Source organism: Meles meles, chromosome 16 (genome assembly GCF_922984935.1).
Source record: "Meles meles chromosome 16, mMelMel3.1 paternal haplotype, whole genome shotgun sequence".
In the NCBI taxonomy this organism is placed as follows: domain Eukaryota; kingdom Metazoa; phylum Chordata; class Mammalia; order Carnivora; family Mustelidae; genus Meles; species Meles meles.
This window is the reverse complement of record NC_060081.1, coordinates 19,661,627-19,688,037: the sequence shown is the minus strand read 5'-3', so window position 1 is coordinate 19,688,037 and position 26,411 is coordinate 19,661,627. Positions and strand designations below refer to the sequence as shown.

At 43.2% G+C, this 26,411-nt stretch overlaps 2 protein-coding genes and 1 long non-coding RNA gene across 11 annotated transcripts in view; 1 reads left to right on the top strand and 2 right to left on the bottom strand.

The window, feature by feature from the left end:
* On the top strand, positions 1-13,144 carry RPL31 (ribosomal protein L31). 2 transcript variants are annotated; one of them, XM_045981734.1, is made up of 6 exons: positions 1-19; positions 425-531; positions 8,055-8,180; positions 9,498-9,610; positions 9,930-9,981; positions 12,652-13,144. In XM_045981734.1, exons 2-5 carry the CDS (start codon positions 425-427, stop codon positions 9,959-9,961), a joined length of 378 nt encoding a protein of 125 aa, XP_045837690.1. In that variant the 5' UTR covers positions 1-19; the 3' UTR covers positions 9,962-9,981; positions 12,652-13,144. The 2 variants fall into 2 exon arrangements, with proteins under 2 accessions (XP_045837690.1, XP_045837691.1); XM_045981735.1 differs by lacking the exons at positions 1-19; positions 12,652-13,144 and adding an exon at positions 243-261 and having other exon boundaries at positions 9,930-9,976.
* The window catches only part of TBC1D8 (TBC1 domain family member 8), a 102,734-nt gene continuing 88,109 nt past the window's right edge, over positions 11,787-26,411 (bottom strand). For 7 of the 8 annotated variants that reach the window (XM_045981725.1, XM_045981729.1, XM_045981726.1 and 4 more), the window contains 8 exons: positions 25,991-26,120; positions 25,752-25,850; positions 24,965-25,033; positions 18,804-19,044; positions 18,213-18,278; positions 14,852-14,941; positions 14,358-14,455; positions 11,787-12,248 (listed from right to left, as the gene is read on the bottom strand). In XM_045981725.1, coding sequence (XP_045837681.1) covers positions 11,787-12,248; positions 14,358-14,455; positions 14,852-14,941; positions 18,213-18,278; positions 18,804-19,044; positions 24,965-25,033; positions 25,752-25,850; positions 25,991-26,120 — 1,255 coding nt within the window. Of the gene's footprint in view, positions 12,249-13,852; positions 14,456-14,851; positions 14,942-18,212; positions 18,279-18,803; positions 19,045-24,964; positions 25,034-25,751; positions 25,851-25,990; positions 26,121-26,411 lie in introns of those variants that run through there. The other variant, XM_045981732.1, reaches the window with a different exon arrangement.
* Positions 12,909-13,590, bottom strand: LOC123927214. Its single transcript, XR_006815388.1, has 2 exons — positions 13,497-13,590; positions 12,909-13,280 (listed from the first exon to the last, which is right to left on the bottom strand). It is a non-coding gene; the product is annotated as an uncharacterized LOC123927214 (long non-coding RNA).

Sequence of the window (26,411 nt, the reverse complement as noted above, 5' to 3'; positions counted from 1 at the left end):
CCAGCCCGGGCACGGCAGGGTAAATATGGGCGCTGCGTCCTGGCTTTAGGAATCTGGTTCCATCCTCGCTCGGGATTGTGCTGACCGGGACAGCGAGATTTCTCCTAGGCCGGCCCGGAACTCCGCGTTCCGGGGGGGACGGGAATCCGCGCTGTCGAGGGGCTCCCGTAGCCTGGGAGACTGGCCAGGCTTAGGGGAGCCGAGCCTTCAGGAGTTTCCGGGGCGGGAGCCCCTGAGGGGCGCGGGTGCTTTGGCCGCCAGGTAACCGGCTTGGCTTTGCCCATACCTGGGGCTTCAGATGCCTCGCCGAACCCTCTGCATCCGGACGCGTCCCGAGGGTGGCAGCGTGAGGCCGGGCTCGGGAGGGAGGACTTGGCATGTGCTGGTCCCACTCTGCTCTGAACTTCCTTGTCGCTGGGTTTAGATGGCTCCCGCGAAGAAGGGTGGCGAGAAGAAGAAGGGCCGTTCTGCCATCAACGAGGTAGTGACCAGAGAATACACCATCAACATTCACAAGCGCATCCATGGAGTGTGAGTATCCTTGCAGGTCGGGGCGCCCGAGCTCATGCGTCTGGCTGTCACTCGGAGGTCTGTCTAGTTGTCGAAAAGCCAGATGGTGTTGAAATCGGTTATTTTTCCTTTGGAAACTCAAATCTGTATTCCATGGCCCCTGTTTAAGGTTTTTCTTTTTTTTTAAGATTTTATTTATTTTTTTGACAGAGATCACAAGTAGGCACAGAGGCAGGCAGAGAGAGGAGGAAGCAGGCCTCCTGCTGAGCAGAGAGCCTGATTCGGGGCTCCATCCCCTGGGATGTGACCTGAGCCAAAGGCAGAGGCTTTAACCCACTGAGCCACCCAGGCGCCCCCCTGTTTAAGGTTTATAAGGTTTTAGTGTGTAATGCTCGGAGGGTAAGTGCTGGAAACACGAGATTGAATCATAGTTTCTGGGAAAGCCAGTTGGGAACTTGGTGATGGTAAAAACATTTCACTTGGTGATTTGTAAACTGAGTAAACCTGGCCGGGCTAAAGGGTAAAAGATGTGTAAAGGAAGGAAAGCAAGGTTTTGAAAATGTCTCTAGACCCAGTAAAGCTAACATATTAACTAAAAAGCTGTGTCCAGCCCAGGATGTGAACAATAAAGATTATTTTATACTTTAGATCCTGACCCACCAAATATGTACTACTACTGGTTGAGTGGTAATACTAGAAAAACCGTTGTTAGAGAACATATCAGTGGAGTTACAGGGCAATGTTTGTGCAAAGGACACACGGCTGTTGTGGATTTGTGATGTACAAGAATATTGAGAATGATTTTGAGTGTTGTAGTTTTTGGTGTCTTTGTCTAGGGTTTGGTTTTCAGTCCTTAAGCTTAGTGAGTTGTTCCCCTTCTGCATATATGCTTACTGCTGAGAATGAAGACCAAACCTCCTCTTGAATACTGTTTTTAGAGTATTTTTTAAAGGTAGAATACTAATTTAAAATCTACATCCACAAGCAAGCCCATTTCCCCCCATAGCACATATGTATATTTCCTATTTGACATCACTACATACTTGTAAAGAAAGAGTAATCTTTTTTTTTTTTTTTAAGATTTTATTTATTTATTTGACAGATAGAGATCACAAGTAGACAGAGAGGCAGGCAGAGAGAGTGAGAAGGAAGCAGGCTCCCCGCGGAGCAGAGAGCCCGATGCGGGACTCGATCCCAGGACCCCGAGATCATGACCTGAGCCGAAGGCAGCGGCTTAAACCACTGGGCCACCCAGGCGCCCCAAGAAAGAGTAATCTTAAGCTGAAAAAAGAATTACTTTGGTTCAGAATCTATAGCCCCAGTTTGCAAAAACTTTCTCAAGTAGTTCTGCCAAGGTTCTAACCGGATAGGATTCTCCAGTCTCAACGTGGACTTTAAGTAATTTTCCTTAATTCTAAAGTTCACAAAATGTTTCCATAGATAAAAGACACCAAAAGCAAATACAGAATTGAAATGAGAAGGTGACTCATCTAGATTCTCAGGCATTGGGGTAGTATTTTTACACCGATCTTTACATAAAAAACAACATTGAAATAAGCTGGAAAGTTGTTTGGCTTTGAGTCTCCTCTGCTTTCTGTGCTGTAGAGTTTGTTGGCAATCTTTCTCAAAGTTAAAATAAGACAGCATACTAATGTGGAGCCTGTTAGTGCCTGAACACAAATTTTGGTTAGTATGTTAGCGATAGCAGTCTAGCCCAACAGCTGGTCGGGTTAAAAATAGAGCTTCAGAATCAAGACCAAATTTTAATTGAACTGCCTATAGACTTTCACATTGGAGCCCCTTATTTTTGTCCTGCTCTTGAGGACCAAGTGTCTAAAGCCAGAATTTCAATATTAAGCTCCTCACAGTAGTAGAGGGAAGTGTTAGTGAAATTCATGGGCTGAATTACAGTCCATGCCTTTTGGAGAGAGGAAAAAAAATCTTGTTAACTGGTTAAGGTAAGACCCACACAAATTCTGGTCTCCTTAACAACCATTCTGTAAAATGGTAGCGTATGACTGACAACCTAGAAACCAGAAACCTGAAGCGAGATTGAGATTGGTTTAACTTGGCCCCCTGAAAGTCATGTGCCAGGGCTGAGGGGTGGTTCTAAGTAGATTTGCGTGATGGTGATGAGCTTTGGATGAGCTAAGTGTGTGCAGAAACAAGACAGGAACATCCTTGTGTTCTGGCTAATACTGTCTTCAAACTATCAGTGGATGGAAGCAAAGTCCCTAACTGGACCTTTTTTCCCCAAAACCTCTTCAGCTGGAGAATTTGGTAGTAATTGCCTCAGAGGAAAGTAATGAGACCTGGCCAGTTGGTAACCCTGCTTCCCAGCTCCTAATTTTGTATGCATATATCTCTGTTTAGTGAGAAGTACAGTACTTCACGGTATACCTACAGAATTTGCCTTCACCATTCCTCTTCCAGTCACATTCTTGCACACAGGAACATCAGCACCAGAATCAACAATAGAGAGGACCACCAGAGTCCCACTAAGTCATTAGAAATAAGTTTCTTAGACAATTATCATATAATCTCCCTGATATGAGGAAGTTGAGAGGCAAAGTGGGGGGTTTTGGGGGGGTAGGGAAGGAAAAAATGAAACAAGATGGGATTAGGAGGGAGACAAGCCATAAGAGACTCTTAATCTCACAAAACAACTGAGGGTTGCTGGGGGAGTGGGAGAGAGAGAGGTTGGTTGGGTCATGGACATTGGGGAAGGTATGTGCTATGGTGAGTGTGTGAATTGTGTAAACCTGGCGATTCACAGACCTGTACCCCTGGGGCTAGTAAGACATACGTTAATAAAAAATTAAAAATTAAAATAAGTTTCTTTGAGAAATTACCTTAGTGTGGCCTGTAGACAACCAGCAGAGAGGCCAGATTCCCCTAATACAGTGACGAAACATCAAAGTTAATGTTTCTCTCTCTTTTTTAACTTTAATCTTGGGTAACACTAAACATACAATTTGCCAGTGGTAAATACATATTCAGAGAAGGGATATCATATCCCTTTCACTGAATAGATCTTGAAATAGCAGTGGACTTGAAAGATGATGAGGTGATGGGGAGAGGCGCTTGTTCAGTCTTCCTTTGAAACAGTTGGAAGTCTGTCATGTTTTTTTGTGTGTGAGGTCTTTCTCAGAAAATGCAGGTAGTTCAGAAGTAAATGACCAAAACCACGAATCTCTCCTTCTAGGATACCAGCACTCTTGTTGCAAGTTTTTGTAACAGCATCCAGCTCAAGAACCAAAGTGATTTCCCTTTCTGGTGTTCCATTCGAGGCCAGTCAGCCTTTGAATCCTCTTAACAGGGACATCCTGATACCTGATGTAATGCAATTTCTGGGGGCGTGCAAGTCAGTAGAGGCCCCGGGAAGGAATTTGAAGAGTCTGAGAAATTTTTGTTCTCTTTCCTTATTAGCCTGGAACTCCAAGCCATGCCTTCCAAGGGTTTTAGCTAAGGGAGATGATTTTACTTTGGTTGAGGCAAACCAATACCTTTGAATTTTCCTTTGTTATTTTCCTGAAGTTGGCTCTTTTCACTGGTGATTGATGGGGTCACTCACATTACTATTTTGAATGCATGAGGGAGAATGTTTATTTAACTGACGGAATACAGTATATCTTAGTTTTTTCATTTACTCTAACTCTGGACTCCTGGGATAGTCACTGTTTGAGAATTAATAGCGGGAGCCACTGTAGAAAGATTGTGCATAAAGGGGGTTATTGGCAGACCTGGATTTCTCGTGTGATCCACAGTGCATTGCAGCAACTTCTTCAGTCTCATGGAAGGCAGTGTTTTGAGTGATTATTGGTGTTTTTAATAGCAAATGTTACACCGCAAAACAGTCTGTTGAGGCACCCAAGTCTGGAAAAAAATTTCTTGCCCTGTACTGGGCATTCTCTTATCTCAGGAAAACTAATTTTTGTTGTTGTTGTTTTTAAGATTTATTTATTTATTTGACAGAGAGAGATCACAGTTAGGCAAAGAGGCAGGCAGAGAGAGAGGAGGAAGCAGGCTCCCGCCAAGCAGAGAGCCCGATGGGGAACTCGATCCCAGGACCCTGAGATCATGACCTGAGCTGAAGGCAGAGGCTTAGCTTAACCCATTGAGCCACCCAGGCGCCCTAGAAAAGCTAATTTTATGAGGGATTTAAATGTGTGGTAGTACCCACATTGGGCCTGGTACCTGACTGCATTTCCGTGCGTGAGCCAAGGAACATTGTGTGCAGTGTCTCACCTGGGGTCCCTGAGGATGGCTTCTGGGCCAAAAATCCCATGCCTTTGTGCATTAATGCTGCTAGGGAGTAACCACGTTTCCTTCCCTGGTTTGGGGAGCATATCAAGCACTTAACTGAGTATTGGGCACAGTCCTAGACTCTGCAGATTGATGAGGAAATTGAAGACCCTATCTTTTTTTTTTTTTTTTTTTTTTTTAAGATTTTATTTATTTGACAGAGATCACAAGTAGGCAGAGGCAAGCAGAGAGAGAGGGGGAAGCAAGCTCCCTGCAGAGCAGAGAGCCCGATGCGGGGCTCGATCCCAGATCTCTGGGATCATGACCTGAGCCGAAGGCAGAGGCTTAACCCACTGAGCCACCCAGGCGCCCCGAAGACCCTATCTTTCTAGTTTACTTAGTAGGGAATTTAGAAATGAAATGGTAAAAAGTGCCAGGTGGAAAGTCAGTCACTGGGTGAAGGGGCGTGCTGTTTTAAAGTCCACACAGATGAGGGGACGTTTGAAAAGTATAGGTGTGAAACAAGTTTTTCTCAGGCACTTTGTGCTTTATTATAAACCCCCCAGGTGAAGACCTGAATCCTTTGGCCATTTCTCAGTCCTCCTCAATAGGTAACAATTGATAGTTTATTCTTCATTTTTCTGTGGAAATGTTTTATTTTACTTCCAAAGAGTCCACAGTATTGTGCTTTTCTTATTGCTCCTCTAGCTGCTGACTTTGTGGTTCTTCCTCATGTCCTCTTTTTAAAGATTTATTTACATGGAAGAGAGCGAGCGGGGTGCGGCGGGAGTGCAAAGGGAGAAAGAATGTTAAGCAGACTCCATGCTGAGCATGGAGCCCATTGCGGAGCTCGATCTCATGACCTGAGCCAAAAGCAAGAATCAGATGCTTAACTGACTGTGCCACTCAGGTGCCCACCCCCACATCCTCTTGATCCTCTTTCCAACATTCTCTTAATGTTGATGAACCCCGGGACTCTTTTCCATCTATGCTTGGTAATAGCAAGTAGTCTTAAGTCCTCAAACATACAACTACTGTTCATTTGGGTATTTAGGCATCGCATACCAAACTCCTAGCGTTCATCTTTTTTTTTTTTTTTTTTAAAGGTTTTATTTATTTGACAGAGATCACAAGTAGGCAGAGAGAGGGGAAGAAGCAGGCTCCCCGCTGAGCAGAGAGCCCGATGAGGGGCGCGGGGCTCGATCCCACGACCCTGGGATCATGACCTGAGCTGAAGGCAGAGGCTTTAACCCACTGAGCCACCTAGGCGCCCCTCCTAGCGTTCATCTTTATCCCTAACTTTCCCATCTCTTGAGGCTTTCCCTGTGTTGGTCATTGTCAAGTGAGCATGTCCTGTTGGCTCTACCTTCCAGTTTTACCAATCGCACTGGTCCCACCACCATTCTGTCTCACTTGAATTGTTAGAGTTAGCAGCTCCCTGCTTCTGGTTCTCTCCTTCACCCCCAAACACCTGGTCCACTCTCAAACCCTCCTGGCTTCCCATCTTATCCAGATTCTAGAAGCCCAACTTCTTGCTCTGATTCCACATGAGCTGACTACTTACTTTATTAATCATACCTGAATCAGGGTAGCTGGTTTTATTTTTACTCTTTCCTTCTGCCTGAATGCTTTTCTCACAGGTGCCTAAGTGGCTGCTCTCATGATCTGCACATCTTGACTCCAGTATCATCTTGGCCATTTATTTAAACCTGCATTCCCTTTCCCTGATGCTCCCTCACTCTCTTCCCCTGGTTTATTTTTCTCTGTAGTACTTGCTACTGTCTCATACACTCCATGTATCACCTACATGAGCTACCTGAATAATTGGATTTTGTTTGTTGGACCTACTGCTGTTAATTCAGGCACCTTTTATTTCTAGATGGTCAGGTGTTTAAGTGAATGAACTGAGCTTGCTTGACAGGTTCTAGAAGTAGCAAGGAGGCTGAGGGTAGAGCAAAGGGAATGGGAGACTAAGAAGAGGTGGAGTGGGGGGGGCGCCTGGGTGGCTCAGTGGGTTAAAGCCTCTGCCTTCAGATCAGGTCATGATCCCAGGGTTCTGGGATCGAGCCCCACATTGGGCGCTCTGCTCAGCGGGGAGCCTGCTGCTTCCTCTCTGTCTCTCTCTGCCTGCCTCTCTGCCTACTTGTGATCTCTCTCTCTGTCAAATAAATAAATAAAAAAAAAAATCTTTAAAAAAAAAATTTTGCAAAAAAATAAATAAAAGAGGCGGAGTGGGGTGGGAAGGCAGTCATCTTTCACAAGCATGTGAAGTCACTGAAGGTTTTAGAGCAGATTTAACTCGAACATGCTCTGTGTGTTACTTACATTGGATTTCATAAAATTCACTCCATCTAACAAAAGCAGAGCAGCTAGTATGTTCCAGGCCCTGCACTGGGTTACAGAGATGAAAGGTTGACTTGGCCCCTTCTCTGACCTTCACAGTCTTAGGTGGTAGGACACCTTTTTAGACCAGGGTCTTCCCCCCACACCCCGAGAAATAGCCTTCACTTGTCCAAATGGTTGACCATTTCAGCCTATGTGAAGTTGTTGCTTTTTCACATTGTTTAACTAAAAACATGAAATTCAAATGACTTTATGTACCCTCATGTAAAACAACAAGTACTTAAGAGTTGGAACAGACATGAATTAATGACGTGCTGACACATGCCAAGAGCTTCATTGAAATTAACTCTTGTCGAGAGGAAATGTGTACAATTTTAGGCCCATCCCTATTCTTTAAGCCAAGACCAAGTTAATGAACCTTTGAATTAGTATTGAATGATGCCCGAAAACATGCCATGTCTTAAGATGTAACAATCTGGGGCGCCTGGGTGGCTCAGTGGGTTAAGCCGCTGCCTTCGGCTCAGGTCATGATCTCAGGGTCCTGGGATCGAGTCCCGCATCGGGCTCTCTGCTCAGCGGAGAGCCTGCTTCCCTTCCTCTCTCTCTGCCTGCCTCTCTTGTGATTTCTCTCTGTCAAATAAATAAATAAATAAATAAATAAGATGTAACAATCTGTATTTTGAAGTGAAGACACTTTTATAGTATGTATGTTTTATGTTCAAGCATATCCTATCGTTAGCACTTCTTAGGATCGTCTACAAAGCTCCTTTCCCACATCACTAAAAGTGGATTGTGCATTTTCTATGTCCCCAGTATTAATACTGGCTGCTGGGCATTATACTGTGGTGTAAAAGGGATTATTCCTGTTTAAGCTTTGGCTTAGATTTTGTTTTATGAAAATAGGACAGAGCACGTTACATATTTTATTTAATTCATTTATTTACTTTGACTCTCAGGGGTTTCAAGAAGCGTGCCCCTCGGGCACTCAAAGAGATCCGGAAATTTGCCATGAAGGAGATGGGAACTCCAGATGTGCGCATTGACACAAGGCTCAACAAAGCTGTCTGGGCCAAAGGAATAAGGTGCTAAAGCTATTTGTTACAAATTTTTCTTACAAAACTTGTATAATTACAATAGCTTTTAACCAATTCTACACAGTCTGTGTAAGTTCAGTAATTAGCTAATGCATATGGAAGTATTTCCTTAAAATGTGATGATGGCTTCAAAGGGTGGGGTAGCATCTGCAGGGAAGCCCTTTGATGTGGTATTGGAACGGACCCAGATGATGGAGGAGCCAGCAGTGTGAGGGTTGAGCAAGAGCATTGCACAGAGAACAAACTTGCTGTGAGCTGGGAACAGGTTGGTGAAAGTAGAGTAGAATAAGATTTGAACAGTCAATGAGGATAGAGTTAGGAAGGAGGTAGACCATGTGGCATCTTGTAGGTCATGGCAAAGAGGTTGGATTGATCTCTCGACAAAATGGGAAATCATCGGCATAGTGTTGGTTTTTTTGTTTGTTTGTTTTTTAAACAGTGGGCAGTTTTGCCCACCTTCCCCCAGGGGGCGTTTTTGGTGTCATTTCTGGGAATTGCCATGGTCAGGGACTTTTCTATATATCCCAGCCCAGTTGTCAATAGTGTCAAAGTTGAGAAGTCATGCTTACAAGCAGGGGTGTGGTTTTTGCTGTGGAGGATGATGTAAGGTGCTAGAGTAGACCTGGGTGATTAGGAGGCTGGTGGGACTGTCTGTGTCTGTGTAGTATTTCATCAGTGGGGTGAGAGGGGTCTGAGATTCAGCTTTACTGTGCTGGCATTGAGCATTCACGCAGAGGAGGTGTAGCCAAAGAGGTTCCTTAAGATGATGGGGAAGGTGGGGAGTGGTGTCACAAAAGCCAAAAGGAGTCCTTTGAGTTTTGGAATGCTTTGTGTCCTCAGACCAATGAAAGGAGATAGGCCACAATAATGCCACTGTGGTTGAGTGAGAGGAGGGGCTTGTGTATGTAAGGTAGGGGAATCGAAGAGTCTTTAGTCTTCTGTGTTGAATGTAGCCCGCAGAGTGGTGTTTCTGCAAATCAGCACTGAACATAGACAAACCTAACCAAGATGGGGGTACTAGTGGTAAGAGGAGAAAGACCTAGCCTGTTTGGGCCCATGTTTCTGCGTAGGTTGAGTATTAGCGGTTGCTGTCTGCTGAAACGGGTACATCCTGAGATGGTAGCATGTAACATCCATCTGTGGCTGGACAGTTCCAGGGGACTGGACCTGTAGCTTGAGCAGATTCAGATTCAGGACAGATTAGAAGCATGTGACAGATGGGGGGCTAGGAGCTGTCAATACTGTTGGCAGCTATTTTCTTGATAGGAGACATTGACTTTAGCAGCACATTCATATTTGCATTAGGAACGTTCCATACCGCATCCGTGTGCGGTTGTCCAGAAAACGTAACGAGGATGAAGATTCCCCAAACAAGCTCTACACACTGGTCACCTATGTACCTGTCACCACTTTCAAAAGTAAGTTTTACTTCATCCTGCAAAGCTGTTCGGATTAAAAAAGCCATCCTTACCCTTTGAAAACCCGAATTATATGTCTTAAATACTTAATTGTGCTTCTGTATGCCCAGCATCCTTTTAATAAGGAAATGGGTAACAGGCATAATCAATAAACCTTCGTGTCACGGTGTGGAGAAGTGGAGGAGGATACAAAACAGGTCGATATCTGGGTTGTAAAAAGTTCCCAAAATACTAGCCGAAACCCTTCAAGAAAAGTTTTTTGCAGTGTTCAGGCGTGAAGTGTGGTATGGAAGTTGACTGGCCGCCTCTTCTTTTGCAGATCTACAGACAGTTAATGTGGATGAAAACTAATTGCTGATTGTCAAATAAAGGTATAAAGTTGCTTTATGTTCTGATTTTCTGTTTATAGTTGTAGTATACAGTTGACTCTTGAAGAGCATAGAGATTAGAGGCACGGATTCCCACATAGTCAACTACCTAAAATTTACCAGTAAAGTAATCTAGTTCTAGAAAAAAAATATTAAATCATGAGGAAATATATTTACAGTACTCCATCCAAAAAAATCCCCATATAAGTGCACCCATGTAGTACAAGAGTCAACTGTAAGATCACTGCAGTTCCCAATTACATAGGATCATTTGGAGAGCCTTTCCTTAACGGCATGCCAGTGCCCCTTCCCAGCCCCTGGGGTTTCTGAGCATTTGCATAGAGCCTAAGCATGTTTTCGAAGGTGTTATGGAAGTGCCGCCTGGCCTAAGAAAACATTTTAGGTATCTGGGACATTGGAGGTATACTGTTAATTCTAAGGAACATTTTTCTAGAGACTGGCATCTAGAACTCAATTAGCATTGGCCACTGTTCACATTTGAACACATTTAAGTGATGCAGTTGATAGATTTAATGAAATAATATTTGGTGTAGTATATCCCTGAGCTGTTTGTATTGAGTATGCTTGTCTAAAGGTATAGAATAGTCATTTTTTTTTTAAGATTTTGTCAGAGACAGAGATCACAAGTAGGCAGAGAGGCAGGCAGAGGGAGAGGGAGAGGCAGGTTCCCTGCCAAGCAAGGAGCCCGATGTGGGACTCGATCCCAGGACGCTGGGATCATGACCTGAGCCGAAGGCAGCCGCTTAACCAACTGAGCCACCCAGGCGTCCCTAGAATAGTCTGATTTTTGATGGGTAACGAGATTATGGCTTAGGTGTACAATTCATACTATATGTACAGCTTACCTTTTTGTAATTGCCCCCTGAAGTGTTTTTAATTCCAGTTTACATGGACCTGAATCACAGAGGGGGGGAAATCAGCGAAATTCAGCCTGAAAGCAAAGTATCACAAGGATTAGATTTCTGTAGTGCTTACACCCCAACATACTGAATGCTGCTATAGAGAGGTCCCTCTTTGAAGCCCCCAGGTTGAGGGTAGTATGTAAGCACAGTGGGGGTTGAGGACCACTTACAGTGTATAGCACAGCTCATAGAGAACACGGGAGTGGCAAGAGATCCTTCTAGACACAAGTATAAAATATAAGCAAGAACCAAGTCAATATAAAAATTTCTTTATTAAAAAACTTGGAGGCCAACATTGAAAGCATGGTTTGTACACATTTTTGGAAGGACAAAGTGAATACAACCAAATATATTAAAATGGTTTCAATTACCAGCATTGAAACAAAATTAGTGCAAAAAAGCCAAATACAATTGCACAGAGTCGCTCTTGGATCTTGAAAGTGAACTTGATTTGTGACCTCTCCCATTATCCAAGTGAAAAATGAGAGCTTGAGCTTTTGTCTGTGGTTTAGTATACATCTGACTCTTGTGTTCCATCTGAGAACGAAATCATACTAGCATCGCAGCACAAGTGCCCTGAAATCTCAGCAAATCTGATAGAAGTGAAATTTGCAAGTCACAGCACCAAGGGAACTAATGTATGGATACCCTGTAGCTCTGGTAATATCCAGCTAATAATTCTCAAAGAATAAACAGAGATGCTTGAGAGTTGCATCAGTTCCCCTGGCCACAGCTGTGACTATCAGGTTGCTTCTCCAGATACCCAGCTTGTGTAAAATACACTCGGAATGATTTTGACTAAAATCTGGATTTTAGGGCTGACAACCCACAAAACTATTCCCGTGCTTTGGTATGGCAGACTCCCCTCCACAAACTGCTCTCTTGCTACAGGTTACCCAGCTTGAGTTCAGGCTGTGATTGGCGGCTCATTTCCAGAGTTTTGAGACTGTACTGATTGATCTTGGCATTTTCAAGTTTGGATTTAATGTCCAGTGGCTTTTCAAAAAAGTTGACTAGTGACTGTTCAGTCAGAAGTGAAGCTAAAATATGTTCAAGGGACACAGTCCAGTCCCCTTCTGCCTCTTCAGGAAATGTCTGGGAGTCCTGGGCAGTCCTCCCAGGGCTAGCATCTGCAAAAACCGAGTCCTGCTCTGGAAAAAGAGCTGAAGCCCGCAGCTCCTCCCCACATTCCTGGGAGCAGCTTCCAGAGCTGCTACTTCGCTGCCCCACTTCCCCGATCTGCAGCAGCAGCGTGGTTACCGTGGCAATGGCTTGATATAAATCATTTTCTTCTGGATCTTCATGGAACATACTGTACAGAGTCTTACAGAACTGGATAAATTCTCTCTGGAATTAAAAGTATATATGGCAACATAACCAGGATGGAAGTAGAATGCATTTTTTTTAGACCTCATACTAAGTTCTTAGAGAAAACCACATCATACCATTAGAAGCAGATTATAAGGAAAGGTAGTTTAGCCCTTCTAGTCGGAGAACATACTACCAACAGTGACTCCAGGAACTTTCAACACACACTCAGAAGTGGGCTCTTTGTCTGTACAGCGACTGTTCAGAAAGGTGTACACCCTAGAGGACATGGGCACCCTTTAATCTTGTAAATCAGTCTTTCGAGAGGGATCCAGAAGCTGTGGAGACTTGTTTATAATGATCTTTAATCTTGGATTTACAATAGAAAAAGTTGGAAACAGCTTAAATACTATAACTAAATTAGAGCTTTTTCATCTGATAGGAATACGATGGGGGTAACTAAAAGCTGTAAAGTGAAATAATGAAAACAGTGATGCCTGATGCTTTTCCAAGTTGTATCCACACTGCTGCTCAACTGGAGAATCCGTATGTAATGCGATGGAAGACACTTCCAGTGGGATTTAGCTGTAAATTTATGCTGGGAATAGGGTCATGGTTGAGAACTGAGTTTTAGGAGAGATCTCCCATGATTCTGAAGTAAATGAAAGCAAGGTGCTAAGACAGCCTATTTTTTGTTTATAGCAAAAATTGATATCACATATATCAGAATATTAGTACTGGTGGCTCTGGGGGATGAGATTAGTTTTGTTTTTTAATTGAGGTATAACTGACCAGTAGCTTTGAAATGTGACTATATCCAAGAGATAGGATGAAAATTTGAAACTCCCCAACACTTCTGAATATTCCAGGAGGGTGTTAAGGCCACATGTACTGTGGTCAAAAAAGACCAATAAACACTACATTGCTAAATTCCACTCTTGAAGGCTCACAGTACACATTAGCACCAAACAGAATGAAATCCTTTAATAAAGGACCATTTCCAACTTGGACCCTACATTCCACAACTTTGGGGATAATCCTTTTCAAATAAAAACCTAGCACCAGGGGCACCTGGGTGGCTCAGTGGGTTAAAGCCTCTGCCTTCAGCTCGGGTCATGGTCCCAGGGTCATGGTCCCAGGGTCCTGGGATCGAGCCCCGCATGGGGCTCTCTGCTTGGCAGGGAGCCTGCTTCCTCCTCTCTCTCTGCCTGCCTCTCTGCCTAGTTGTGATTTCTCTCTGTCAAAGAAATTAAAAAAAAAAAAAAAAAAACCTAGCACCAGGGGCACCTGGGTGGCTCAGTGGGCTAAAGTCTCTGCCTTTGGCTCAGGTCATGATCTCAGGGTCCTGGGATAGAGCCCCACATCACCGGGCTTTCTGCTGAGCAGGGAGCCTGCTTCCTCCCCTCTCTCTTCCTACTTGTGATCTCTGTCAAATAAATAAGTAAAGGCGCCTGGGTGGCTCAGTGGGTTAAGCCGCTGCCTTCGGCTCAGGTCATGATCTCAGGGTCCTGGGATTGAGTCCCGCATCGGGCTCTCTGCTCAGCGGGGAGCCTGCTTCCCTCTCTCTCTCTCTCCCTGCCTCTCTATCTACTTGTGATCTCTCTCTGTCAAATAAATAAATAAAATCTTTTACAAGATAAATAAATAAATAAGTAAAATCTTTAAAAAAAAAATCCAGCACCATCAGGACACTTAAATATAGTCTAGATACTATTCAAAGGTTTCAAAGAGCTTTACCAGTACTGTATATTATAGCACCAATGATTTTTAAGAAACTGAATAGAGAATAGTAATCCCTTCTAAGGGAAGAATACTGTGTCCACAGTACCTCCCACCCTCAAATGCTATCACCTCTAGGCAGTAAATCTTCATCGCAACCTAGGTGAATATAGGAGGAGTAGGATATAAAAACTTGAACGATAGGATATGGCACAGCCGCCCCTTTGTGAAGAGTTTAGAATATCTAGTGTATCTGAATGGATTACAATTCAAATATTTCCCTTGTAATCACAACATTCAGCTCCTGAAAGTTGTACAAGATCCTTTGATTATTGCTTTTAGAGGTTGAGGGGCCCAGCTTAACTTTATCAAGCTCGCATCTGAACAAACCACTTGGCACAACAGTTAACTCTGCACCTAAGTCCATACCTGGCTCATTTTGGGCAACTCTTTCTCAGTTTTATCTTTTTCTTTGGCTAAATCCTTAATCATTTGCTTCAGCTGTTTCTGGTAATCAGTTGCATCACCTGGAGACACAGGAAACAATATATACTTTAGGCTAAAATTCAGTTAAAGCAAAAAAAGAACACCTTTAGAACTGGGTGGTGAGGGAGGAATCCCACCAAACAAATTGCATATACAAGCTGAAAACAGATTACATTGGTGATGGTTTGTTCTACAACTGACCGTGAATGGAGTGTGGTGCTGGATGACTTCTCACTACAAGAAAATCCTTGAAACCCTAAGCAAGAGGAACAAGCGTGGTAGGGTCAAGGGGCAGTTACCCAGTATACTGCAACTTGTGAAAAGTTTCTGCCTCTGGAAGCAGTGGGCTGTTGACTAGGTTAAGTCCGCCTCTGTGAGCTGTGAAATTGTTAATGATTGCAATGTGTGTCTGCTGCAAGATAATAAAAGGTACATACCATTTGACTTCCCAAAAACTAGGGGTCTTGACGTTGACAATAGAGGATTCTTTAATGGTGACTGGCTGTCTCGATCATTTTCAGTGAGTGCTTTAAAAAAAAAAAAAAGTTACATGGAACAAATTATTTCATCTTAACCCAAACTCAGTAATTTAGTTTCTTATGTAAGAAAGGACTAAAGGGCTAAGCCAGCAGCCTGTGGGTTGCAGAGACTGAACCCAGGCATACACCAAGCACTGTCTATACAAAGAGTAAAGAAAACATAGACCAGGTAATGCCTTTTTCCGGCTTTATGTAAGTACTGTTTTCATTAATGAAGTACAGAATCATAGGACACTGCCAGTACTGAACTGGAAAAATGTAGTAAAATCCTTTCCTAAACCTTAAGATATATGTAGGAATATATATATATAAATTCTAGAAATGTATAATTAAATTCCTGGATGATGGGGTAATTTTCAGTTTCATGGCACTTTTTTTCTACAGTTAGCACATATTGCTATATTTGATAAATTTTCAACAAAAATTGAAAAAATTACTGAATCCAAAGCATTTTATCATTACAAGTTTTCTTGAAATATACAAAAACACAGAACATTATATTGCTGATAATATAAAATGGCACAGCCATTTTGAAAAAAAAAAAAAGTCTGGCGGTTTGTTAAAAAGTTAAGCGTAGAGTTACCATTTGACCCAGAATTCCACTCTAACATACTACCAAAGGGAAGTGAAAACATACCCAACTCAGAAACTTGTACACAAATATTTATAGGAGCATTGTTCACAAGGGCCAAGAAGTGGCAACAAACCCAAGTGCCTGACTGATAGATTAGGGCATACCTATCAAATGGACTATCAAATGCAGTTATGAAAGGACTGAGACATGCTACAACATGGATGAGCCCTGAAAACATGGGAGCATGACACAAAATGGCACATTGCATTATTCCATTTATAAGGAATATCCAAAAATAGGCAGTTCTATAAAAACAGAAAGCAGGGCAAAATGGGTAGATTGGGAGCAAGAGCCAAAGGATATGGACCTTTTTAGGGTGATGAAAATGTCTAAAACTAGGATGGTTATATAACTAAAGATAACAGAATCACTGAGTTGTGTATATTTTAAATGAATATTGTATGTGAATTATAGATTAAAAAGCTCTTACAAATAAATAACAAAGTATTATGGACTCAGGATCTTCATATTTACTAATAAGTCACTCAGAATAAATTAAAGGCAAAAATCAGCTGTAATCCAACAAATATCCCCAAGATGGCACCAAAGCCTTGATAAGTTGATCTTCATATTTGAGAGAGGTTTCCTGAGTTCGGTGGGTGGGAGCTGTTTGTGGAGTTTTGGGGTTTTTGTGTAACTGATACTAAGTCATTTTACCAACCTTGTATAAAACTTAAACACAATGGCACATGTGAGCATCTACTCAAATTGTAAGCTCTGTATGGTCGTTGGGGCAGTTGTGATGAAAACAGATTTTTTAGGTAATAACTGCTAGATGTCAAGAGGATACTGGGTCCCTATGCCTCAGAAATGTGAAACATATACAGAAGTCACTAACAAAATGCTCTAACAGAAGAACCAATATAACCAACTGTCTTGGGAGCACAGAGAGGAATGATTAATTCAAGTGGAAAGCAAGTGTCCCAAAAAAGGACATCCAACCACAGAGTAGCACACTTTCCAAGGAACCCTGTGCACGGTTGGTGGGAAAGCAAACATCCAGCCACTGTGGAAAACAGTATGAAAGAATAAAAAATCTACCCTATGGATTCAGTAACTGCACTACTGGCATTTACCCCTAAAATACAAAAACATTAAAGGGTATGTGCACCCCTATGTTTATTGCAGCATTTTTGGCTATTAGAACAGCCAAACTACGGAAGCAGCCCAAATGTCCATCTGATGAATGGACAAAGATGATGTGGTACACACACACATACACACGGAATATCACTCAGCCATAAGAATGAGATCTTGCCATCTCATTGTGCAGCAGCATCGATGGAGCTAGAGAGTATATAATGTGCTAAGCAAAGTCAGGCAGAGAAAGACAAATAGCATATGATTTCAGTCAGATGTGAAATTTAAGACACAAAAATGAACAAAGGGGGGAAAAAAACCAAGAAACAGACTCTTAACTATAGAAAACTAAAACTGGTGGTTATCAGAGGGGAGATAGGGGAATGGGTGAAGTAGGTGATGGGGATTAAGGGTACCCTTCTCATGGTGAGCACTGAGTCATGTACAGAATTGTTGAATCACTCTGTTGTACACCTGAAACTAATAAAACACTTCAGGAAGATTAATAAAAAGAACTCCATCTTTACCATCTTTGTGATTTTTCTATAAATCTAAAATTATCCCAAAATAAAAGGCTTATTTAAAAATCAAGATGAAATAATTGAAATAAAATCAGATCCTTTTAGCAATATTAGATACAGATGATGATTGTGAAGACAACGATGATAATAGAGGAATAATTGTGCATATCTTCTATGTTAGTAGGAAAACACTTGTGAAAAATAAAGGCAAATTAAAAAACTAAACTCACTAACATTTGCATAAAAGGCAAAGAACTTCACTGTACCAGACCATTTGCAGTCAAGGAATAACAAGTCTGTGGGAAGGCGGAGGAAGACGGCTGCTACAGAATGCTCCTGGGGCACACTGCAGCCACTTGGTAATGGCTCAGTTTCAGGAAGTGGACCAAGAAAGCCATAAATGATGGTCATATGCATTTCCAACTTTTCCAGAAGTGCTGGTTGTAAAAACAACCAGGATCTCATGGCCCCAAAAACCTTCCTAGCCTCCCTCATTGGAAGTTCTGTCAGGGGCCCCATCCAACACCAGAACCATGGCCCCAGGGTCCAGAGACCATGCTGGCATTACTAACCCACCTCTGTGACTTTCAAAGATCCAAGCAATAAGGTTAAAGCCAAGTATGATATCATAGGTTTCAAAACATGCAGGAAGAATGAAATGGTCCTTCAAAAAATAACCATCTATTAAGGCAACCAGGGTCTGCTTCCCCGACCACTTCACAAGCCAGCGGTTACCAAAGTGTGGTCCTCAGAACCAGGGAGCCGGAAACTCTGGAGCGGCGCCCAGGAACCTGGATTTTAACAAGCCTTCCAGATGATTCTGATGCATGCTCGAGTTTGGCAACTGCTGTCATAGGCCATACAGCCCAGTAATGAAAATTTGTTATCAGCAACCCCAGATTAAAAACATCTGTTGGCTCAAGTCTAAATGGAATTTTAAAAGAGAAGAACTTCAGAGTCACGTACAAGGCTTACTTGTGTCAAAGCTGAACAGAACTTACATTTTCTCCACAGAATTTCTTACCTGGAGGGATATGAAGTCTATATAACAGTTTGATTTTCTCATTCATTTCTCCATTATACATAACATCTGCAAAAAAAAAAAAAAAGATTGAGATGCAAATGGATAAAGTACATTTGTTGTGACACAACCTCACTGTGGGGCGAGAACTTAGTACGATCCAGTACCTGTTCACTCAATACTTCGCTGCCCCTACTCCCAGACACAGGGTGTTTGAAATGAAAAGAAAAGGTCACTCTTGAGGTGCAGGATAACCTCATGAATTTTGTCTGGCCTCATACCTTCTGAAAGATTTTAATTTCATGGGCAGGAGTCAGGAACGCAGCCCCTAACGAGCCACACCACACCCTGGGCGCCCGAGGAGAACAGGAGCAATGATCCTGTGTGTTGAGAGCTTAGGCCCTCCTTAAGGAGGCCTAAGTGTTGTGATAAGAGGAGCCTGCAGAGTGGTTTCTACAGTCTCCAAATCATATCAGGCCAGTCTCAAATACATCTCACTGCGTGGGTCTGCCTGCTCCACAGTCCACCCTGTCTTGTGTTCACAGACTCCTGTCCCAAATTAACTCACTACAGTGAAGACCCACAGGGTCCTACCGAGACAGCTCACAAATGCTTTGAATTCGATCAGGTGGTCCATGTTGTCATCCAGGAGCCTGAAAGTCCTCTCTGCGAGGATTTCCGTGTGGGCCCCACAGGTCCAGGGCGAGACAAGCTGAAACAAGTGTGTGAACTGCCGGACGTCTATGCGGTACTGCTCTGCGTAGGGCCTGCTGGGGTCGTGGCGTGGGGCCATGGGCCTGGGCTGCTCCCAGTAACAGCTCATCATGTGCTCTCTCTTGAGACAAGAGGGAGAGAGGGATCTGTGAGAGACGGGGGCACCTGTGGGGGGCTGCACGCTTAAAAGCCAGGGTTAACCTGGCATTCTCTCAGGACTCACTTGGCCTCGTAAATTATGTATTGAATAAGAACACTATAACATGAACAAATGAAAAAAAGTACTTATAATCTCATTACTCTCACCAGACAAGTAAAAGATGTCCCTTGTTACCTTACACTTCATGCCCATAAGATATGTAATTTTGACCTCTTTCTCTAAGGTCTTTTTTTTTTTATTGGAGCACATAATATCTATCAAAACTTACCATTTTAACCATTTTTCAATGTGTCGTTCAGCTGCCATAGTTTAATTCTAGGAGACCTAGTTTTCTCATCAAATCACATCTGAAAACAAAAAGTGCTAGACAGATCTATAGAATAAGAAGAAACCAGTCGCCTGGTTGCCTGTGGGGAAGGGAAATAGGGGTGGGGACTCACATGTAGAACCAAGTCTTTTTTTTTTTTTTTTTTAAGGATTTTACTATTTGAGAGAGAGCATGAGAGGGATAGAGAGCACCCACAAGCAGAGGGTAGTGGCAGAAGGAGAGGGAGAAGCAGAGTCCCCGCAGTCCTAGATGTCGGACTCGATTCCAGGACCCTGGGATCATGACCAGGGCTGAAGGTAGACACTTAACCAACTGAGCCACCCAGGTGCCCCCAAACCAAGTTTTTTTCACTGCATACTTTCTTATAAGGTTTGAATTTTGAGCGAGGTGAATATATTAACAATTCAAAAAACTGGAAGTAAAAAAAAGCGATTCCAAGTCTTGGGAATACACTGACAATCAGAGCACTCAAAACTGGCCCTTCCCTGAGGGTCCCCTCTTTCGGATGCATCTCACACCCATGCTAAATCACCTCTTGGGACATCTCGACTCACTGAGATAATCCCAATGAGTACAGGCTTCTGCACAGTTTCAGCGTCCTCCACCCATCACGGTGGCCCGGGAACAAGTATAGAAGCTGTAATACGTGAACGCAGATCCTTGCATGAAAACAAAAATGCCATTTATAGTTTCACTGCCGTATTTGTTGGCAGCCTTCGCAGAATTGTGAAAAATACCACAAGAACTTTTCAGTGTGAAACAACAGTCCAGTGAATTTCCATTCCTAAAAATTCAAGACACACTGCGAAAGTCCCTTGTATATCTGTGTATCCTGTGATACTAAAGCCCCATAGAATCCTGCCAAGAAAAGTTATAATAAATAAGCCTAGGGCTTGTGCAACCAGTTTACACAGAACCCTACAGAAAAACAAACCGATTAAAAAAAAAAAAAGGCCATGGATATAAGCAGGTGATACCAAGAAGTACACAATAAGCTGTAGTCAACCCCACAAATGGATAAACAAATTTAAATTAAAGTAAAATGCAATTTTCTACAAGACTAGCAAAATTGCAAAAGATTCATAGTAAAAGCTGGGTGGGTGTGGAATGTAGGACAGGAGCCCTCTTGGACATCATCAGTGTATTCCCATGGAAGGGAAGTTTGAAAAGTCAAACACACTTTAGCAATACAGGCTAAATACGGTCTGTGCATCCCTAAGGACCCCATCCCACAGAAACTGCAGCACTGGTGTCCAGGGAAAGGCACAAAGATGCTCAGTCCAGCACAGCTTAGCAACGCAGCAAAAACCTGCAAACATAAATGTGTCTCAACAGGTGAATGGTTAAGTAAATGATGGTTCAGCCCTACAATGAAACTGTACAGCTATTTTTCCATGTAGCATGATCTGTCATAGGTGGGAGGGAAGGTGTGTCTGAGAGATAAAGTATAAAAGGAAAAAAAAAATCAGGAAAGATATTCACCAATTTGTTAACAATAATTACCAGTACAAGGGTAAGACTGTAGGTACAGACAGGATGAGACCCTTTCATTTGTTGCTTAAAGGTTTCTTATTTTTTTCAAATGGTAAGAGTCGGTATACTTTTATTCTTTATTTTGTGATTTTTAATTAAAATTTGAAAATAAGTCTTTTTTTTTTCCAAAGATTTTATTTATTTATTTGACAGAGAGATCACAAATAGGCAGAGAGGCAGGTGGAGGTGGGGGAAGCAGGCTCCCCGCTGAGCACAGAACCCGATGTGGGGCTCTATCCCAGGTCCTGGGATCATGACCCGAGCTGAAGGCAGAGGCCTAACCCACTGAGCCACCCAGGTGCCCCTGAAAATAAAAGTCTTAACCAGAACATGTAAGCAAGTAAAATATTAAAGAGACCCAATGCTTTCTAAGGCCTGGTAATTCACAAAGAGTGAAGGAATTTAACTGATCATTTAATAATAGCAGGTTTATGGAAGACATAAATAACTGTTTTAAATCTTTGGTGTTTCCAGAAATATTCTAGGACACTGAGTATGTATTACACTATAAATATCTTACTTAGTTAAGATTAATGATGTTGTTTTCAATTTAAGAGAACAGAAGACAGATATCACAAATCCGAATTTACATAATTTGAAAGACCGTTCAACACGGATGGACCATGAGGGCACTCCTACTAAGTGAAAGAAGACGTACTCTATGATCTCACTTATATGTAGAATCTAAAAACAAAACAAAACCCCAAACTCAGAAAAAGAGATCAGAATTGTGGTTCCCCAAGGCCGGGGTGAGGAGCACTGGAGGAGGTGGACAGAAGGTATAAATGTCTGCTGGGAGTGAGCACTAGGGATGTGATGTACAACAGGATGAGTACAGTTAATGGCTATATGGTATATTTGAGTTGCTAAGAGAATAGATCCTAAAGTTATCACAAGGGGAAAAAAAATTTTTTTTTAATGTCTAGAGGAGATGGATTCTAAATAAACTTATCGTACTCATCACTCAACAATATATTTAAGTCATACTATATGCTTTAAACTCACACAGTGCTGGTACGTCAGTTATACATGTGAAACTGGAAGGAAAAAGTTACATTCCAGCATTAAAAAATTGCTTTAAATTACCAATAAAAATAGATTTCATTAAGTACCAACCGTATTGTTGATCTTGAATATGAAAGAATGCATAATGAATTTGGTCAGAGTTACTTGATCTTAACACAACGTGATCACGCCTGTTCATTCCCGGCTTAGGGAAGGATACAGTGAGGTTAAGGAACAGAATCCTTATTAATAACCTATCATGTATTTATAAAACAATGGAAGGGTATCGCTATGTGACCCTTTCCCTGAAAAAATGAAATTCTAGTTGAAAAGACCAGAAGTAGTGGCACCAGCAGAGCTCAGTCAGTCAAACGTCCAAATCTTGGTTTTGGCTCAGGTCATGATCTCAGGGTCATGAGACAGAGCCCCAGGTTGGGCTCCATGCTCAGCATGGAATCTGCTTGAGATTCTTTCCACCTCTTTCTCCTGCCCTTTTGCTGCTCCCCCCACTTGTCTTTGCTCTATCTCTGTTTCTCAAATAAATAAAAATAAACTCTTTAAAAAAAAAAAGACAAGACCAGAGGTGTATTTAAAACCCAACTAGAGGGGCACCTGGGTGGTTCAGTGGGTTAAAGCCTCTGGCTTCGGCTCAGGTCATGGTCCCAGGGTCCTGGGATCGAGCCCCGCATCAGGCTCTCTGCTCAGCGGTGAGCCTGCTTCCTCCTCTCTCTCTGCCTGCCTCTCTGCCTACTTGTGATCTCTGTCTGTCAAATAAATAAATAAAATCTTTAAAAAAAAAAAACAAATAAAATAAAACCCAACTACAGAACATTATACCTGACAGTACTAAGGCAACTTTTAAAATACATGAAGTCATGGGGCACCTGGATGGCTCAGTGGGTTAAAGCCTCTGCCTTCGGCTCAGGTCATGATCCCAGGGTCATGGGATCAAGCCCCTCATCGGGTTCTCTGCTCAGTGGGGAGCCTGCTTTCCTCCCCCCCCTCTCTGCTTGCCTCTCTGCCTACCTGTGATCTCTGTCAAGGAAATAAATAAAATCTTTAAAGAGACGCCTGGGTGGCTCAGTTGGTTAAGCCACTGCCTTGGGCTCAGGTCATGATCCCAGCGTCCTGGGATCGAGTCCCACATTGGGCTCCTTGCTCGGCGGGGAGCCTGCTTCTCCCTTTCCCTCTGCCTCTGCCTGCCTGCCTCTGCCTGCCACTCTGTCTGCCTGTGCTCGCTCGCTCGCTCTCTGACAAATAAAAAAATCTTTAAAAAAAAAAAATACATGAAGTCAGACTACGAAAGCAAAGAAAATTCAGAGCTGACCAGGAGTATGGAGAGAGAGGATAGTCTGATGGGGCTCTTACATGGGACACATGCAGACTCTGGGCCTGGAAAGAAAGTACTGGAGTGAGTTACACAAACCCATTATATAATATATTGTATATAACACAAATATATTGTATATAACAATACAATATATTGTATATAACACATATATACCTTGGCATGTATAATAGAATCAGACACCATGATTATGAAGCTGTCTTACTGGAATTTCCTCTGGAAGTGTATCTTAAAAATTATATTGTATTTAGATAGTTTCTAAGTTTCTCTTTGTAGTTAGTCCTGCATAAATGAAAGAGTTGTAAAGCTAACTACAAATAAAATTTCAGTAAGTACTTAACATATCATTCAGAGGAAAGACAGAAATAGGAAAACGGTAGGCTCTATCTTCCTTACTCTTTGTATTAAAGATGAACATGGTTAGTACGTAATGAATTTTACTTTTATTAATTTAAAACAATCTTCTAAATTATATAAATTCGGATCTGTGAAAGCTCTTATTCTCTCAAACTGAGAGCAGTTAGCCTTAAATAGATGAAATACTTTTCATGCTGAACAACACATTTGTCTTCCTGTCTTTATGTTCCTAGCATTCCCTGTTTTTCCTCCTTCAAAGCCAAGGAGAGAGAGGTGGGGACTTGGGACACTTTGACTTCTCATCTTCTCTTCATGAAACAGAGCAAACTATGAAACTGAAAGACAGGGGCTGTTCACAGAAGACACAGGCCTGAGCAGTCCTCAGCACACATGCTGCTTCTCAGGAACAAGGGGTGCCTGGACGCTACTAAGCCAAGGCCATTTCAGTGACTGCGGGGAAATGTGCCAAGACAGATGCACGCCCAGTTCAGACAACCTCGAGTGCTCCACCTAGAAGTCCCTGAAATGCTGCTTCTTACTCTGTCCATCAGTTTACACTCTGGCTTCAGAAGTGACAGCAGCTCAGAGTCCCCACCTGGAAGAGCCCTGGAAGCCAGACCCAGAACTTGCTTTCCCCAACTCTTCTTTCTCCCCCTTCACTGCCAGGCTCTCAGGAGTGGAGCAGTGTGCCTGCCTGCCTTCCCTATTTTTATCCACTGTTTCAAGCAAGGAAACTTCCAGCAGGGCACCTGAAAATTTTCTTCATTGGGCAAGACCTGAGAGTTCACCTATATATCCAAATATTAGAAATATGGCTTATTTAGCATTACCAATATGATAGATTATAAGGTAATTTTAAAATGAGTAAGACTACATGGCAACATGGAAAAGTGTTAATAACAGTATCAAGGGAAAACAGAAGATAAAGTGGCACCTGTAGCAGCCAAATATAAAAATTTATCTACATATATTATGGGGGGGTTATGAGTCACTACAAAGTATAGGAGGTGGGAATGTCAGTAATGGTCACTGTTCATCCACCAAGGCCTGGGAACTCCGTGTAGAACAGCATGGAATGGGTTACCAGCATCGAAGGAGGCCCTCTGCAGAGCACAGCTCTGGGTTGGGCCATAGGCAGGCGAGACAAGATGGAGCTGGCAGGCGGGGGAAGCTCCAGCCTCTGCTGCCACCGCACAGACGCGGCAGACCCCTCCAGCATCCACGTACTCAGCCACTCCCGCACCCCTCCCCCCGCCAACCCCCGACCAGCTGACAACGTGTCACTCCCTCATCTTCCCAGAGTTTCCTACCTTGAATAAGTCGTAGAGTTCTTCCAGGTCTTCAGGAAGAATGGAGACTTCTGGGATAACAACGCGGAGCTTGAGGAAAACAACCAACAGTGGAGTGAGTTCTCTGCCTGCACCCAGAACGATCAGAGGAACAGGGGTCTCTTCTGCTCACGGGGGACACCAGGTGTGTCCTGTCTACCACAGCAGTCTGCTCCTTTCTGATGCCAAGATCACGTCATGGTAACTTTCTCAGGGTGTTCACCCTCAGCCTTTCCAATTCACACATCAGTGCCTCGGGACAAACGGGTAAGTTCTACACGGAGTTCTAAGGGAAGTCGAACTCTAGCAAAGACGCAGCTTGGCCAGGAAGTTCCTCCTGAAGAACAAGCATTGCAGGCCTCTGTGTGAGGCATTTTTCTATTTCGTACCTCATTTAGTCCCAGATGCTGGGTATTAGTATCCTCATTTGACAACTAGGGAAACTGAGGCTCATGGGGATTAAATTGCTCACTGTCTATCTGACTCTAAAACCCATTTCTACACGAGGTCACCCTAATTCAATGCAGGGTTGGGGGAGTGGCATTCTTCTTTTTTTTTTTTTTTAATTTATTTTTGGTAATCTTTACACCCAACATGGGGTGTAAGGTTCGGTGTAAAAATCTTTACACCCTACATGGGGCTCGAATTTGGGACCCCAAGGATCGAGTCATATACCAGCCAGGTGCCCCCAAAGCTTGGGCATTCTTAGGACCAACCGCAACGGAGTCTGGATTAGCGCTGACTGCCCTTCTGACAACCCGTGACTCACCACGTTCTGCTTTGTGGTGTCTTCGTGGCCCTGGAGAACCCTGATCCTGTGCTTACAGCGCAGGTGCTCGATCTGCTCCACAGACTGGTCTCCGAATTTCTGCAGAGAAACCAGGAGTCACGCACTCACAGAACCCCTTTTTGACAAACCAGGACAGCAGTATCAGCCATACAACCTCCCTCAAAATCCGTCCCTGACCAGGTTTCCCAGAGGATGTGGGTGGGGCCGGGCCCTGTCACCTCGTAGGAGTCCCGGATCAGGTCAGCAATGTCAGTCCCAGAGTAGGGCTCCTGGTCGTCGGCGAAAAAGGCATGGTGGCTGCCGATGGGGGGTCCAGGGCTGTCCTCGTTCTTAACATGATCTAGAAACCTGAGCACACAGCCCACCACTGAAGCACCGGTTTCCCCTCCCCCGCGCACTGCACCACGCACCTTCCTGGGGATTCAGGGGACAACATGTCAAGAGCACTTGCAGACGCAGCTCATTCATCTCCAAACCCTGGGAGGAGAGCGAGATAGCAACTGCTGTGCTCCTTTAGAGAAAAGGAGACATGCCTAAAGCCAGGCTTGTCGGTCTGGGCCCATGGGTAGGTTTGCAGGGACCTGGGACTCTCTGCTGAAGTCCATACAAAGTTCTGTGCGTACGTGCCATTGTAAGCTT